Source organism: Phyllostomus discolor, chromosome 6, assembly GCF_004126475.2.
Source record: "Phyllostomus discolor isolate MPI-MPIP mPhyDis1 chromosome 6, mPhyDis1.pri.v3, whole genome shotgun sequence".
Taxonomy (NCBI): Eukaryota; Metazoa; Chordata; class Mammalia; order Chiroptera; family Phyllostomidae; genus Phyllostomus; species Phyllostomus discolor.
The window spans coordinates 134,000,351-134,017,885 of NC_040908.2; the positions used below are offsets into that span (position 1 = coordinate 134,000,351).

General features: G+C 42.2%; 1 protein-coding gene across 19 annotated transcripts in view; it reads right to left on the reverse strand.

The window, feature by feature from the left end:
• Nucleotides 1-981: 981 nt before the first annotated feature.
• SOX6 (SRY-box transcription factor 6) overlaps nucleotides 982-17,535 on the reverse strand; it is a 614,163-nt gene continuing 597,609 nt past the window's right edge. For all 19 annotated transcript variants that reach the window (XM_036029075.1, XM_036029074.1, XM_036029077.1 and 16 more), the window contains one exon: nucleotides 982-7,701. In XM_036029075.1, coding sequence (XP_035884968.1) covers nucleotides 7,398-7,701 — 304 coding nt within the window. In that variant the 3' untranslated portion in view covers nucleotides 982-7,397. The remainder of the gene's footprint in view (nucleotides 7,702-17,535) is intronic.

The following is a 17,535-nucleotide window of genomic DNA, read 5'->3' on the forward strand; positions in this document are numbered from 1 at the left end:
ACTCCAAAGCTATGCCCTATACTTACCCAGGCTTTTAAAAGCCCACTGCGGGGGCAGGGGGGCAGGGGAGAAGCCCACGGGGCACAGGGAGGATCACGGAATGCTAGGCCTGTAGCACTTAGGGACAGCTTGCATCCAACTTACAATGTGACTGTGATAAAGTTACAGAAGTCCTTGGCTTTTCTTTCTCTATTGAGGCATTTTTCATAGGAAATAGCAAAAAAAGATGTTGCTGGGTCAGCACCCCCTTGCACCCTTTGTTTCACTCTCCAGGTGCTGGTCACTAACCTCTGGGCTGGGCTGGAAAGTCTCCTTTCAGCCCACTGAAAGGGAGTCTCTTTTACCGCCCGGCTCCCTTCAGCCCACTGCCCCACCTGCATCCCTCACACTCCTAAAAACTGACATCATTTTGCTCCCGGACCAGCTCCTAGCTGGACAGCAAGTTGGGAGCTCTCCTTCTCCGAGGCAGAAGCAACTGAGAAATCAGACAACCACGCCCAACCACCGTGGAGGCAAAGGTTCCAGGAGCGTGGCATTTCCTACTCTTGGCTGCTAGGCTTGTAGAAGTTGGTGTCAGACAAGAGGCGGGCCCTTGAGATTCATTCATACCCTGGGACATTCCGAGCTTTTACAAACTGTTTCACTCTCACGAAGGAGTCAAGCAAATAGGAAGTGACATCCTTTCTCATCTTCTCTTGACAAAAATCCACCTTGGCTCCCATTCCCACCACCTAAATCCATAAGCATTTCCTGATGCAGTTATGTGTGTTCCACAGTGAGAAAAGCAGGCAAGACTATCCAGGCTAAGGGGCTAGAGGCTCCCCGAGTGAGGCCTGCCTCCCAGCCAGGCCGGCGAGGGCAGGGAGCAGCGAGCCCGGCAGGCCCCAGCAGCGAGCTGGGCGTTGGGGGGGCCAAGCCTCAGGCCTGCTGTGCTCCAGGGTGGGACGGTCTGCAAGGCACAGACAAGGCCAGACACAGAGGTCATAAAACAAAATTTATCTTTAATTTGTAAGTGTCAACAGCAGTACAAAAGATGGAGTGATGACAACTAGATTAAGGGTAGAGAGGACAGTCTTGAGGTAAATGAGCATAAATAGGCAGTTCTTATAGACACTCCCCTGAGGGGCCTCGGCCCCGTCACGGCATACACATTATCACCCGAAGATGGCATGTTTGACATATCAGGAAAGCACCTTGTGCAAAAAGGAAAAAAAAAGTAGCTAAGGTGCCAACATACACCAAGACAGATAAAGACAGTGTGTCTTTCAATCTTGTCTTTTCCCTTAATTATGAGGTGGGGGGAGGGGTGAGGAGACTTGAAATGTACCACTGAAAGAGTATTCAATGCTGAGTTTTGTCTCACGTCAATACTGCACAACGAAATCCAAGAAGTTGGCGTATGCGACAAAGCTAAGAACAATGATTCATTCCTTTAAATTTGAAGAGATTCTTTGCTTTCCCCACTTCTTTAACCCTTAGCGAACTTTTTTTTTTCCATTACAAGAGGAGAGTGTGAGAAAGATGTGATGGCAACCCTTAAGGTCATTTAAAAACTTTACACTGGACTGTACAAGATTTTTTTTTGATAAACTATTTACATTTTCAGACTTTCAAACATATTCAAAGCAGCAATAGACACTAGTTTTTATGGTTTTTGTTTTTCTAATTGCCCAAATAGTTACCAGCCATGGGCCAAGTAGGTACCTGCACTATACATAGAATTTCTACAAAGGAAATCTGCAGTAAGATTTGCTCGAGGGCGCATTCAATGCCCTCGGCGCCGCAGGGGCCACACCCGCAGTGCTGCTGGAGGAGCCAAAGCACAGTACCTCGACAACTGAGTCGCAGTTGTCCCAACAGCCCTACACAAACTTTACACTTTGAAACAGCAGCCAGCATGTCAGTCCAGCATGTCAGTGAATTGTGCTGATTAAATTAACATAGAATACAATCTCACAATATACATCACAAATTACAATGTCGGGAAATAAAAGAGTTACAGTAAGATAAGTTATGTAGTAACAGCTTATAAGCTTGTCTAAGGTAATAAAAATTTTACATGGCAAATACAATAATGCATGAACATAAATGCTAAGCATTCTAACTCGCTACAAGCTGGAGAAGGGTACAATAAAGACTGCACTTTCAAAATAAGCGAAAACACGTATGACAAAGGCGGACAAACGGAGAATGCACAGGAGCAGACCTGCAATGTGCAGCACACGAAACAGTTAAATATTTGCACATTCCCCGTACTCCAAGAGCACCAGCACTGAGACCTCACTTTATGTTCGTGGTTCTTCAGGAATAAGAAACTACTGAGCAGGACATGTCACTGAGTTGCCTTCGAGCTTTCAGAGTGCCACGAACACCAATGACACGGGTAGATGGGCTGTCACCTGCCTGCCCCTCCCCCACCCACCTCGAGCCCCACCCCCACGATGCCGGCATTTTGAATACTTGTTCATGAGCTTCAGGAAAGCAATCTGTCCCCAAAGGAAAAGATGGGATCGGGATGAAAAGGAAACGTGTGTTTGCATATCACTGTTTTCGATGATCTCAGCAGAGGGTTACACTGGATAGCATAGGGCATCGGAAAGAGAACATAATCGGCAGGAGTAACAGAGAGAAGTTGTTTATTAAGGAAGAAAACATGTCGGGGGCAGGTGACTTAAAGAAACGATGCAAGTGCTTCTGTAAAAGGACAAATGAGGTCGCACAATATTATTATTATACGTTGAGAAGTGAGCTTAAGTGCCAACTCAGTCCTTAGACAAACGTGTACAAAACCAGGCAAGGTTACAGCAACCATTTTGTCATTTTCTCATAACCAAGGAAGACCCAGTAATAATTCCAATACATTCCTCTAGCTGCATTGTTTGCAGTTGTTGGCACTTGGTACAGGACTTCTCATATGATTTAAAACCACTAAGTGATTCTTTTTCCTTTCCCTAATGAGTAGGTAGAGGTCACCTCTTTGCAAAATTAGTAAACTGAGATAAGCAGCCTCCTCTGTGGTGTTCAAGTGACCAGGCTGCCTTCCTACTGGGGTGGGTGGACTTCCTCGAAACAATTCCTGCTTTTAGCTAGTGCCTGTCTTCCTGGCTCGGGAGGGTGTGTTCCAAAGAAGCAGCCTGGCTTCATAAGGAAAAGAAAGAAGCCTTTAATTTCAGCCCTAGAATGATCACACCCTTTTCAAACACCCAGGCCCCAGTGGGGCTAATGTTCAGGGAAGGCCAGAATTTGACAAGCTCAATAGCACTGTGAGCCCACACCTGAATTTAGAACTTGGCCTGGGAGTCCATGTCAGGACCCTGGCAAATCAAATCAGGCCTGAGGACAAGGCTGGGGAGTATCAAATACCAAGTGAAGCAAACTGATGTGCTCCTAACAGGTTGAGCTATGAAAACAACAAAGCTCTCGTACCTTCCTGGAAAAGATGCTGCCTCGTGTCTGCCAGGGAAATAGAGAGATTGCTTGCCTGGCTGTTCTGTCCACAGATTGACTTACTTTCTCTCCCTTTTCTTCTTTCTTTCTTTCTTTTTCTTTCCTTCCTTCCTTCTTTCCTTCCTTCCTTCCTTCCCTCCTTCCTTCCTTCCTTCACTCCTTTTTTCCTATTCTTTGTGGTCCATTTTTAGGATGGGATTGTCTGTCAGTGTCCCTGTTCTAATGGAAAAATCCTAATCCTGCAAGTTCTTTACTGAAATAGAGATAATTTTTATCTTTGATTTGAAGATACTACGAAATAAAACAGCACTGAGAGAAGTGTATTAATAGTCTTTAATCTAATTGGCATGGTGGGACTTTTGTTAATGGCCAATCTCAGAGGCAGATTTTTGCTTCCATTGCAATATTCATGCTTCTTGCTATTAAATGGTCACAGAATGATCTTATGCAGTGTGTGTGGATTCACAAAGCAAATGGACTCTCTCCCAGCTGTACTGGGAGTGTGGTGTGCTCGATTCACTGACTTTCTCTAAGAAAAAACGTCTGAGTCTGGGCCTGTGGACAGTGGGTTCTGACTGCACGAGAACTCAAGGGGAGGGCGTTGCGGGCCCGGCCCCAGGGGCAGCGCTGCTCTCTCCCGTGGTGGGCGCATTACCGTCCCCACGAGGTGCAGTGACGCGTCAACTTCTAGGCTGGACTGACACAGACGGATAGAGAACAAAAAGGAAATACATAACTTATATCTCACTAAGCATTCATGAACCAAAAATAAATTCTATTTCTATGTTACATTTACACAATTAGAAAAATCTAAAATGAGATGGTAAAGTCATAAAAACTTTGTTTAAGCCCCGCTGCAAATAAAATGAAGTGATCCCTATGATTGTCATTCTTAATTTCCAAAGATATTTAGAGCCACGCTTGGCTAATAAATAGAATACACTGCCTATGCACAGAATTTAGATTCAAATACAGCATCACTGTTTGACCCAGTGAAAGGGATGTTTACAATCAGATCATTCCTGAACAGCCTTTCGTTTTTGAGAACACGGCTAGAAGTACCTGAGCCCCAGTGCTGAGGCAGAGCTGGAGCTAAAACAAAGTGTTCATACACACATGTATTTTGCATAAATAAATGAAATAACAAGACATAAAAATGACTCAAATCCGGCAACTGTGAGGCAAGCCCACACGAGTCGAAACAGATGACTTTTGTTCATGTAGTTTTTCGTACAACAGTTTCACATTAGTCAGAAGTGATAAAAAATACCATTTATATCCAGTGCTTATAACACTTACGAAACAACATCTGTGAGTGTGTGTTTTTGTGTTTTTTTTTTTGTTTTGTTTTTACTACAAGTGAAATCAAGTTTCAGTCCTAAAGAACAGTCCTTTGTTCTCCACCAGCCCAGAACATTATTTTGGCATGGTCATAAAACAAACAAAATTAACCTGCTATTCTAAATGTTTGCCCTTGTGCAAAATTAATTACATACAATACAATGCTAGCCGTACAGCACTCTACCTAAGCAACAAAAGAAAAAAGGAGTGGGAGAGGGAGAAGGCCAAAGTCAAGGAGGGTGAGAAGAAACCATGAGAATGAACTCAGGAGGAGGGGCACATATTCAAAAGAAATCAGTAAGACCATAATAATAAATACTCATGTTTTGATAAAAAGGACCTCCTCCTCATTTGAAATAAATGTACAAAAACAAAGTTCCAATCCCCAACCAATATTAAGAACAAAACATTCCTATCAGTACCTTAGTCAGCTTATAGAGAGCACTCCCAGCTAATGACGCAGCCAGCGATATCTTGCCTAGACCTATTTGTTGCTATTAGATATGGCCTTGAACACTCTTTAAATAAATATGAAGGTACACTGTTTTCTTCCAAGTGACAAAATGGCTCAAGAAATACGATGGGGCCGTTCCTATGTCCTGGTGATCAGATTTGGGTTGTCCTGTGAGGTGAACTGTCCCATTCACTGACATTCGCCACTGAACCACTCTGGGTGAGCACCTGCCCTGCCCACCTGTAGGCAATCGGTTCTGGTTTCTGGAAGGTCAAAATGGCACAGCCAAGCTCCCTGTGGTTAGGAGATGGGGACCTCGCTGCCTCCCAGCCTATCAGCACATCTCCAGAAAAATCCCCGTGTGACAAGTGCCATTGATCTTGTTCACAGGGAGACCTGCCCCCCACATGGCCACCGACAGAGGGTGTGAGCCGGAGGAACTGTGTGCTACCCCGGGAGTGATCTGTTCCCCAGAGTTAACAGTAGGAACATCCCCTCTAGGGAATGTATTCCCCCTCCTTCTCCTTCCCTATGGTTTTCTCTCATTCTCCAGATGCACCATGACTATCTGCCTCTGTCTTTTCTTTGAGGCTGTCATGTGGCTTCTTGTACCCTGGGGATTTTGCAAAGAACTCCCTAGATGTGCCAGATGGGACAAGGCAGCTCAGTGTAAAGGTGCTAGCCAATGACGACATCACTGTGGCCTCCTCTGTGATCCACAGCCTTGGGCTTTAGGTTTGGCTGCGGGGCTCTCCTGCCCAGAAGTCGCCACCATTGACCCTTGCTGCTGAGTGGCATTCAGGGAAAATGCCACCAAGCTACATCCTACCACTTGCTGCTGGGCTGACATAGGGGAAAATTCTGGCCAAAGATTGAAGGTCATGGCAAATCTCAGAGGCGTAGCTGTTGAAGATTAAGACTCTGCACCTGTATCCAACCAAACACACAGCCCTGCAGCCAGATACACATTCATGTATAAAAACAACAATGTCAGTATTTAATAGTACCTTGTTTCAGAAATGCTTCCAGATGCTCTGGGGACATAAAATGACTATGTACATCTTTTGTATCTAGCAGGAGAAGGAGGTGAAAAGGGCTGAAAGGTTCTTCGGGGAAGGATGGTGAAAAACAAAAATTATTAAATTAATGCCACCAACAATTTTTTTTAAATAAATAGTAAGTGGACCCTTGACATTCTGGAATGAATAAATTATTTAAGAGAAAATGTGTTAAGACTGAATGTCAGGGTTAAAGGCAAAGGGATAATGGATGTAGTGAGAGGTGGTCTCAGGCAGAGAAGACCACCTTGTTGGTGTCTGGTGTGGTGACCGCTCTGGTGTGCGAACGCCGTCCGGCACCGCACGCTGATGGCACGTCAGGAGGCAAACACAATTGGGTACGTGCACTGTGGCAACCTTGTTCGTTCCTTACAATATCTTGTCTCCAGATTCCTGAGTACTTTACCATTTTCTGGAAAAAAAAATGTATGTTTTGCTATTTTATTTTAAGATGCCAAAGATTGTCTAAGACTTTGCAGTGTCTCCTTTAAGACTTTCAAAATATTAAGATTCAAAAGTGATGAGAACGTTTGGCACATTCAAAGTTGAACTCTACACATGGAAACACGGAATTCCGAGGCCTTTCAAATATGCTCTACATGCAGCTGCACACGCCGTGGACTTGTTCTGTTTCACAACATGAAATCCTCAGTTGTTCTCTAAAATAATTCAGAATAAAAACACATTCACAACCTGTAGGCCGGCACAGCATACCTGAGTGAGAATGTTTAACCCCATCTAAAACAGTAACTTAAACCTTTATCAACATCCAAAAGAAAAAAAAAGTAAGACAAAAATATAAGACTTGTAAGACAGCTATGGGTTGAGATAAGTTTTCAAGTCCTGGTGTCTCATATTTAATATGTCTTCACCTAAATTAAAAAAACAACAACAACAATAACAATAACGACAAAAAACTCAAGTTCATGAAAAATCAGGGAAAACTTAATCTGTCTCACACTTTACAAAACAATTAAGACCATTCTGCTGATGTAATTGTGGAGCCACAAATGCATGCGGGCTCTTAATTAAGAACTTTTTGTTGGGGAAGGGGCGGTGAAATGTCAGAGTACTTTAATTCAGCAAACAAACACTCCTCAGTTGGCACTGACAGCTTCCGGGGCTTCGTTTTCACTGCTATAGTCTGATTTGGGATCATCTTCATAGTCGTCATACATTTCCATTTCATCCTCTCCATTAATCATTTCATTTCCAGCTAGGCTTCCGCCATCTGTCTTCATACCATAAGTGCTCTGGATGACCGGGAGGCTGGGCTCTGGGCTGGCGGAGGTGCTAGAGCAGTCAGATGTCATCTGAGGTGATGGTGTGGTAGTTGCCATAGTAATAGCACCGGGATACACAACACCTGTTCCTGTGGTGATTGGAATCTGAGGCTGTTGCCTGTATAGATTCAAAAAATAAAATAAAATAAAACAGGAGGAAATATCTATATACATATATTCTTCTGGGTGGCATTGAGATTCATCCTCCACACATTCCAAAGTAGGGGTGGGGGGCGCTGTTTGACATTTTAAGCAAATGGCAAAATATGACAAAGGTGCTCCCTGGGGGAGTCCTGCAATTCTCCCTGATGCTATGGTTGGGAGTTATGCATTATCATGGAGCAATTTATTGATGGTTTTGCAACATAAAAGCGGGGTTATTATAACACTGCAGATTTGGCAAAGCTTGGATAACATTTGGCATTTGGAACAAATGTTGTAGTTAATTCCATAATGTTACATGTGAGGTCATTTTTAAAGATTCTCCCAGAACATTAGAAAAAAAATAGGCTGGTAACATGAGACATATTCTAACGAGGCTGTGAAGCGAGGCTGTGTCTCCGCCTTGGTCTGAGAACTATACCGAGGAAAGATCAAGATGAGAAAGGATCTGGTAGGTCCCAGAGTCAGACATAACCAAGCGTGTATTTAGTGCCCACGCAGTGTCTATTTACTTCCGGGGCAGAAGTGGCAGGGAAGAAGCTCCTCGAAGGAGATCCTGTTTTCCCAGTTAAGGAAGGATCATCTTGGACGTCATTATTCCTGAGGCTCTGGACTGGAGCTGGGGCTGGGGGAGTCAGGTGGGAAGGGCGTGAGAGGTCTGCCTCTCAGCAGAGTGATGATACACATGGATCGCCCCACCTGCTGTCCCGGTGGTGGCCAAGACCTGCTCACGACAGATCACTCCTTCACAGTGCTGCTCCAGTTCAACTGCTCTCACCAGACCCTTTATGAAGACCGCCTCTCCCTCTGCAGGAAGACATGGCTATCTGTCTCCCAACTTCCCCTGAGTCATTATAACTGGCCAAAAGAATTAAAGACCTGCTACCTAGCTCAGAAACTGTGACTGAAACAATATTCTCATGGGTGCGATGGTCACGAGGTGTTCTAAGTCTTTATGGAAAATAATTATAGTTTAAGTTTATTCCAAAGTGTCATTGTAACTACCCTTTCTGAGGCTCTGTTTCCATATATTTATAAAGGTTGGGGTAAGGGGAGCCTTGGAAGGTCCTCTCACCTCGTAACACTGATGGCTTTAGGTTAGTCCATCACTTACATGATTCTCCCTGACCCTCTACATTGTCAGTGAAACTTTCCATCCACCTCAGTCTGAGAGAAAAACACCCTGAACTAAATAAGAATTAGCATGGTTACCAGCTATTCTTCAACATGTCCTGAAGGAGCATAGTTTCTCAAAAAGGCCTGCATACTTTCCATCCCGGGGGAGGAGAAAGGACAACAACAGCCTAGAACTGCTCTGTGCGATGCCCGATGATGTCATCTTTACCCAACTCTCTCATTCACGAGCAGGCATGGGAATGAACACCTACCTTTGCCTAACGTACTACATGAAATATTTTCATACATATCACCTCATTCAATCAATATGGCAAACCCGTGAGGTATGGCTATGCCCACTTTTCAGGTGAAGAAAGTAAGGTTGTGGCCCTGGATTCAATAACCAGCAGGGTCAGAATATGAACCTGGGCCACCTGACCTGACTTCCATCACTCTGTCCCCTAAGACATTCAGTATACAGAGGCTCCACCCCTCTATCTCACGAAATTCCTGAGACCCACTGCACTAAGCACCTGGTGCCAATCCATTCTCTGTGATGCTTGTGGTGACTTTTTTGACCGCTTGAAGGGAGAAGGTGATAGAGGGATCTCAGCCTATGTGTAGAAACATCCTATCAATGTGGCCTTCCTCTCACAGAGCCAAATTCTAAACACAGTGTACTTCTGCTTTCTAAGTTTGGGGCAAATTAATACAAATTAAATTTCATGCTAACCTGCCCAAGGCAATGAATGCCTCATTAAACATTTTACTGAATTTGGATAATTACAATAAAAATACTTTTGCCTTAATCACATAATGAGGGTAGAGTAAACTCTTTTGCTGCAGTAGTAACCCATTTTACAGCTTTCTCAACTGAATGAGCTAATCTATGATATAAACTCTACATACAACACACAAGCTATCGAATAGTATACTTCATTTTCACACAGGACTATTTTTTAATCAAAAAGAATAGATGGTCATTTTTGCAGTAATTTTAACTCAAAGTATCTAGATTTTAGCTCTGTTAAATAAAATTTGAATTGAACTCCTATGACGTGCTGGGGACAAGGCTTGGTTGCTTTCACATTATCATGTTCAATCTTCATGATAAGCCTGAGAGATAAATAGTATTTCCACTCTTTTACGGATGCAGTAACCAGTTACATTTCAGAGAGTTTAAGTTGTTTGTCCAAGGCCGCACACACACCACAGCCAGGAGCCAAGCCCTTCCTGGTCACAGATTCTCTCCTGGATATCAGGCCGGGGGCAGAGAGGCAAGCTCACGCTACCAGAAAATACTTAGCGAGCTGAGTCAGAATCAAACCTTTTAAAACTGGGTTTCACGTGTTTAACAGTATTTGGACATTCAGTTGGTAATGGAACACTAAAAATGGACCACAGACAAACAAAACACCCATATACCTTATTTCCTGCGTGAGACACGTGTGATATTCAAAAGCCTGGGGGGCTGAATGGTACCAGACTGCGTCACCCACGGATGTACCTACTTCCTGCCTGGCCATGACCCTCATTCCTTAGAGATGTTAGCTCCTGGCTCACCGTTGCTCTCTCTCCAACATCACTCCTGCCTAATTCTTGATGACTCACTATCCACATAGATGATCGTTCCAACACCTTGCTATCTCAGTCTCTCACCTACTTTCCACTGTGAAGGTCTGGGCCCCTCTCTGTATCAGTTGTTCACTTTCTTATCATGCAGCTGACCCTGGCATTTCCAACTGCAACCTCTCCTTAATCTCTATTTCAAACGTCCTACTCTGACCACCACATCATTCTAGTTTTTGGCCTCTAATCTGCAGTTCAGCAGTTCTCCTACTTGCCCCCACCATGGATCTAAATTCCTTAATCCTTTAACCAACTTTCACTGTTCCTCTCCCTCCCCATGTCCTCACTTACTCTTTACTCAGTATAAATTCTGTAGTTAATCACTCTCTCATAGGTACTCTCTACACTCTTACGTGGCAAAACTCTTAACTCTCCGCCTACTCCACTACGACTCCCACACAGCGGAATTTGAGTGCATAAAGCACAATGCCATGCTTATAAGTCTCTATAAGTTTATGAGTATGAACTTGAAATTGACCTCTGGGGCTGTTCAGCCATCACACTGCACTCTTCCCTTGACCACTCCTTCTTCTACTCTGCTAGATAATTGTTCCATAGCTTCTCAACTTCTCCTCCCCCATCCTCACTCTCAGTTGATGACTTAGCTTTCCATTTCATGGAGAAATTAGAAGTACTCAGAAGAAACTTTTTTTTTTCATTCTTACCTAAGGACATGTTTATTGATTTTGGAGAGAGAGGGATTGAAGGGTGGGGAGAAAGAGAGAGAAACATTGATAATATTGATGTGAGAGAGAACATCAAATGGTTGCCCCCCACCCTACCTCTGTACATGCCCCGACTGGGGATTGAACCCACAACAATTTTTTTGGTGTATGGGATGACACCCCAACCAGCTGAGCCACCTGGCCAGGGCCAGAAGACATTTTTCACAAGCTCCCACCATCACATTTATCTGCCACCTCTGTCTGTACTCCTAATTCTCTACCTGCCTTCCTATATTTTGAATCAATTGATAATCCAGTGTAGGAACAACCCCTTTGCTTGTGCACTGAATCTGTATGCTCTTGCTTACTGAGGACCTCTTTGCAGCAACTCTCTCTCCCATCTGCATTATCAATTTTTCTTCTTCCCTGGATCATTCCTAGCAGCACATAAACATGCCCTAATCTGTCCTGCTTTAAAACGAAAAAACAATTAACATTCTTTCTTGACTCACACCCCCCTTCCTGCTATTACTCTATTTCTCTAATCTCCTTCAAAGCAAGAGTCTTTGAAAGATTGCACATATTCACTCTTTCCATTTCTTCTAGTCAAGTCTTTCTTAAACCAACTTTAATCACTCCCAACACTTCACTGAGACAGAGCTTGGAAAGGTCACACACCAACGATCACATTGTTAAATTCAGAAATCCATTCTTGGCCCTCACCTTACTTGACCTATGTCATGAGCTGCATTTGATACAGTAGATCACTTTTCTCCTTACTGAAATACTTCGTTCACTGGTCTTCCAAGATACCACACTCTCCTAGTCTTCTCCCTATCTCATGAGCTGCTCTAAGTCACTTTCCTGCCTCCTCCTCCTGTCCCTGACATCTAAACGCTGAAGTACCCAAGGACTCAGTCCTTTCACCTCTTCTCTATCTAAATTAATTTCTTCCTTGTCCAATTCTGTAGTTTTAAATATTATCTGTGTGCTGACAACTCTCAAATACATCTCCAGTAAGCACTACATTCCTAAATCCCAGATTCATATATAAAACTTGTTTGATTTGGATATCCAAATGCCATCTCAGTCTTACAGCTGCAAGATTGAACTCCTGATCATTCTCCTGTGTATCTGCTCCTTTAGTGGCCTTTGTGATCTTGGTGAATGACTACTTCAGTCTACTGGTTGCTTGGGACAATCTTTGGTATATTTCTCTCAAACCTTATATCCAACTCATCAGCAAATCCTATTGGTTCACTCTCAGTAAAATATCCAGAATCTCTCTGCTTCTTGCCACCTCCACCCCTACAAACCTGGTTCAAGCCACCATCAAGTCTAATCTGGTTTGTCATAAGAACCTGGCCCTTTCAGGACATGGCCCCTTCAGACAATACTAAACACAGGAGATGGAGTGATCATTTTGAAAGCTGAGTCAGATCACAGTTCTCCAGCGTTTATAACCCTTCAGTGCCTTTCCATCTCACTCAGAATCAAATTAAGTATCTTCACGATGGGCAAAAAGTTCTTTCACAGTTTGGGCCCCTCTTACCTCTCTGAAGAGGAACAGATATACTCTTCTCATTTTTGTCCTATCACTGTGGTCTCATAATTTCTAAATAAGCCAATCCCAATCTTTCCTCAAGACCTTCACGATTGCTGTTCTCTCTGCCCAGTTCTTCTCTGAGATAACTGCATGGCTTGCTCCCTCAACCTCCTCAGTCTTTGTTTAAGTTTTATCTGCTCAGTGAGGTTTTCTATAGCTGCTCTTTCTAAAATTACACTCCATCCTCTGAAACTCCCGACCCCCATTCCTACTTAACCTTGTTCTAATTACTATTGAATATTTATTTATTCACTTGTTGATTGCCTGACTTCTCCCACTAGAATATAAGCTTCATGAGGATGGGAATTTTTCACTAACATAGCCCCAGATCTTAGACAAAGCCAGGAACACAGGAGTGCCCAATAAAAATCTGTTGAATATGTGGAATGACTGAATGAATGAATGAGTTAACAAACTAGTGAGCGAGAGAAAAAACAAATGAAAAAAGCTGGCTCACTTATCATAGAAAAGAAAACAAGTAATGAGACTACATATATGGCAGAGAAGGTAGTGAAGAAGGGATGTGAATATAACCATCTTCAGATGCTTGAATGGTTATGTTTATAAATAAGGAAGAGATTTGTTCTAGAAGAGACCAAAGAAAGGGATTAAAACCAACCTACAAAGTAGTAAAAAGGCATATTAAGGCTCAGTTAGGAGAAAAGAACTGTCTAGCATCAGGAGACATTCTGCAAAGAAACCAGCTCTCTTGGGAATTGGTGGGCTCCCCAGCCCTGGAGAGCCTGGGCACAACTTAGAGAGGGCTCCTGCAATGGCTGGCTGCTTGAACGATGTGACTCCTGAGACCCTTCCTAAGTTACCAGAGCCTATGGATGCAAAATCGTAAGCTAACTGTCTCAGTGACCTTCCCAACTCATTGTCATTATCAGTATAAAAAGAGACTAAAAAATTCAGTGAACATAGCTAATTAATAGCTGGAGATGCCTAGCTTCCAAGGGTTTCCAAAATACTGCTCCACCCTATCTATCTTACTTTCCTTCACTGCCAGGGGAATTCCTAGCTTTCTTCTTTATTATTGAACATTCCCACACCCCTGCCCCCAAGTGTTCACGTTCTCCTTCACACTAAAACAGGGATCTTTCTCCCTACTTTCAGCCTGGCAGAACCGAACCTCAGGTCCCCTTCCTCTAGGATGACCTGAGATCGGACCTAAGGCACAGTGGCCTCTCCTCCTCTGAGCTTTACTTGCTCTTTCTATAAAATTAAAATGTGTACTTTATTATACACTATGTGCAACACTATGTAATGCATCCGTGTGTCTGTAACAAACTATTATTTGCTGATCTATTCATGTATGTGCCTGGCTTCCCTGACTGTAGCATTCTCTGAAAGCTCCCTGTGTATAGCATTAATGCCTCATGTACTATATCAATTTAATACAATTTAGTACAATTTAGTACAGCACTGGTTTCAAACAAGCCCCTACCAATTGACTGACTAATCAATTAGCAAAATGGAAAGATCCAGCCATCATGCTCAAGCTTTGTCTATTGGAAATTACTTTCCTAAAAAGCATTTTTCCTTCCTTTACAGATCAATTGCAAAGTCAAAATCCAAACACTGCTGATTTCACAAACAGGAATAGCTGGTAAGTACTGGGCTTTACGAATAATGAATGTGCACATCAAAACCAAAGTTGCAGATGTTTGTAAAAGTATACACGTGCAGCTTCCATGAGCAGAGATGGTTAAAAACCTTCCCATCCAGCCCAAGCGACACGTACACCCTGACCCTCACAGAAGCCAAGCCGGCCCTGACTGCATCCAGCATAGCTGCACAGTTCCGAATCACAAGAATATCTCGAGAGTACAGTCTAGCTTGGCCGATTGCAAAGGAAATACATTTTTATTTTTGGCAAAGCTCTGTTGTTTGCTGACCCTTCAGACCTTTGCAGCATCTGTAAATGAAGGCAATGAAGTGTGCTTCATTGGGAGATAACCCTGTCATTGCACATGTCTGTAGTCGATGCCGCAGTACGGAATGGAAACAGGAGCAAGCTTTTCACCTTACTTCCGGAGGTTCTAATCCAGCTTTCTTTACAGAAGGCCGATCCTGAAAATAAGTATGGCTAGTCTATGCTAATAGATTATATTTACAAGTACCTTATAGGTCTCATTAGACCTTTTTAGAAGAAAGATCAAAAAAGAAAATGTTCAAATCACTTATAGCATAAGGCAATAGACTATAATTCTTTATAACATGAAATATATACTTGGCACATAGCATTATTTTTCTAGAATAATAATGTTCAGTCTAATTTGGGGCTTCCAATCTCCCAGAGACTGTTCCAAGTACTTTAGACATATTAATAGCTATTCAGCCTTCAGAAGGGTCCAGAGTTGTAGGTAAAATTGTCATCTCCATTCTATACATGAGAGAACTGAGATACAGAGAATTTAAATAAGTTTCCTAAGGGCATGTGGGGAGCTCAGAGGCATATAGATGGCTATGCATTAGTTCCTGGAGCCAGGAAGAAGCAGATCTAATATTTGAGCTGGAACAGTCTGGCTCCAGAATTGATGTTCTTAACCGCTATAGCATATAACCTCTAAGCAATTTGTAGGCTCTGATTGAGAGGCATGTGTAATGGTGGGAAGGACATATGTTTCACATTCACATAATCCTGTTCTAAATCTCAGCTCTATGATGCACTAGCTGTGTGGCCTTAGACAAATTATTTAACATCTCTGAACATTGTGTTTTTTAACCCCATTGTGAGGATTTCATAAATTTGTTGTATTTGCAATAGTCTGTCTAATTCACTGAGGATAGTATATAGCATACAGTAAGTAGTCAATAATTTACCATTACTACTCAAAGACTAGCCCCAAATGTAATATCTTATAACATCTGCATAATCCTCTATTAGTTCACAGTAAATTATTGGATGAGCTTCAAATAAAGGGAAGTACATTTGGCCATAGTTCTTTGGGAAAAGACAACATCGGAGCTATATGTATCCCAGTGAATACCACTTCAATATTAATAGTACTCTTACCCGAATTATTCCAAAATTCTGATACTTAACCTGTCAATCAAAAGGGTTAAGTCCAAGGTAAAAACTAACTTAACTCCATTTCATATAATTGATAAATTTAGTTCATAATAGCTGAGTAAAAATTTTAACTCACTGAAATTTTAGTTGTATCATCAGTAAAATGCATGACGATGCTGAGTGAAATTTTATTGGCTTGAAAGTTATGCATGTCTTTTCAAAAATCAGCTATAAATATTGATCTTACCCTCATTCTCTCAAGAAGTCAATAGCAATGTTTGGATTTCTTATTTGTTTTTCCCTCTTGTAACAACTTCATATCTATTGAAAATCAATTTCCAAAGACGAGCCCCAGGGAATTACTAATCTATCGAATACAACTACATAAAAGAGAATACAATTCTTAAAGTGGAAATAATACCTGGCTTTATGTAGCAAGAATTACCAAGATGGGCAGCAGAAAATACTCAGCATTCAGGATTAAAGAATAAGACATCCACTGGTCATTGCCTGCACACCTATAGCCCCATTCCCTAGCCTAATGTGATCCTTCTGTAAATAACCCCCTCCACCACCCAAATTGGGATCTTTACTCTCCAAATTTTAAACTCTTTTTATGTTGCTATATACCACAACCAAAGATCTTAGTTTGTCCAGCTTCCAGAAGCTCTTCCTCAAATAGCACAGCCATACCCATGACTGTGCCAAAATAGGGCTCTGAGGATTATTTGGATGCCCACGTGGTCAGAATAAGTCCTCAGTCTCGTGGCAGGAAGGAGGCAGAGACCTGGATTTAAACCTTTGTTCTTTTTCACCTTTCAGCAGCCTCCATTTCTTTATCTCATTTAGAGGATTATGGGGTTTGTATATCTAAAACACAGATACAATATACAGTTGACACTCAATAAATGCTATATGCTGAGTTGTTTTATTTTTTTATTTCACAAGCAATGTTGTGTGCTGAGATATTTGATCCAGAGCTATTTCAATGTACCCTTTGGTAAAGGGATCTAAATCAAATAGAATGACTGCATCTCAGATTTTCAGGTAAGCATCAGGAACTAAAATGCTACCTTCGACAGCCTCCCGGACTGTGGAGGAAGAGACCCGTTATGTCTCACTAGATTCACAGGGGCATGACTGACAGAAGGGTGGGAATCACAAAGCATCTCAAATTTAAACTTTTGATTCTCTGTTCAAAAGAGATTACACAGTCTCAGACATACATGATCAAGATTAAAAGACGACATTTATCACATAGTCTTAAATTTGTATTTTGTTTCATATGACTATACTTCCTACAGTGCACCATGAATTGGTATTTTTCACAAATCCTCTAATTAGCATGTGAATAGGTCAATTACACTGCATCATACTTCTGGTGTTAAAAGCATTATTTTAAAAAACGCAAACAATGATGTTACAGGGGAATCTGATAATCCTATTTTGGTGCGTCTTCATCTGTCACTAGATTGGGATCCTTATAAACTGGTTTAAGCCTCTCTTTACCTTGAAAAGGTTCTGCCACAGTGGAAAGAAAGTCACTGATTATCTAGTGTAATATCATATAAAGTTTTTCTATGATAGTAAATCCATACTTAATAGTAACTACGACAGGAATTTGCCTTTACTGATTTTGTACTAAGTAAGCACTATATAAAGCACTTTACAAGCACTGCCTCATTGAACCTCTCAACAATCCTATGCGATAGGTATTATTATTTGCCTCATTTACACCTGAGAACACAGAAGCTTGGA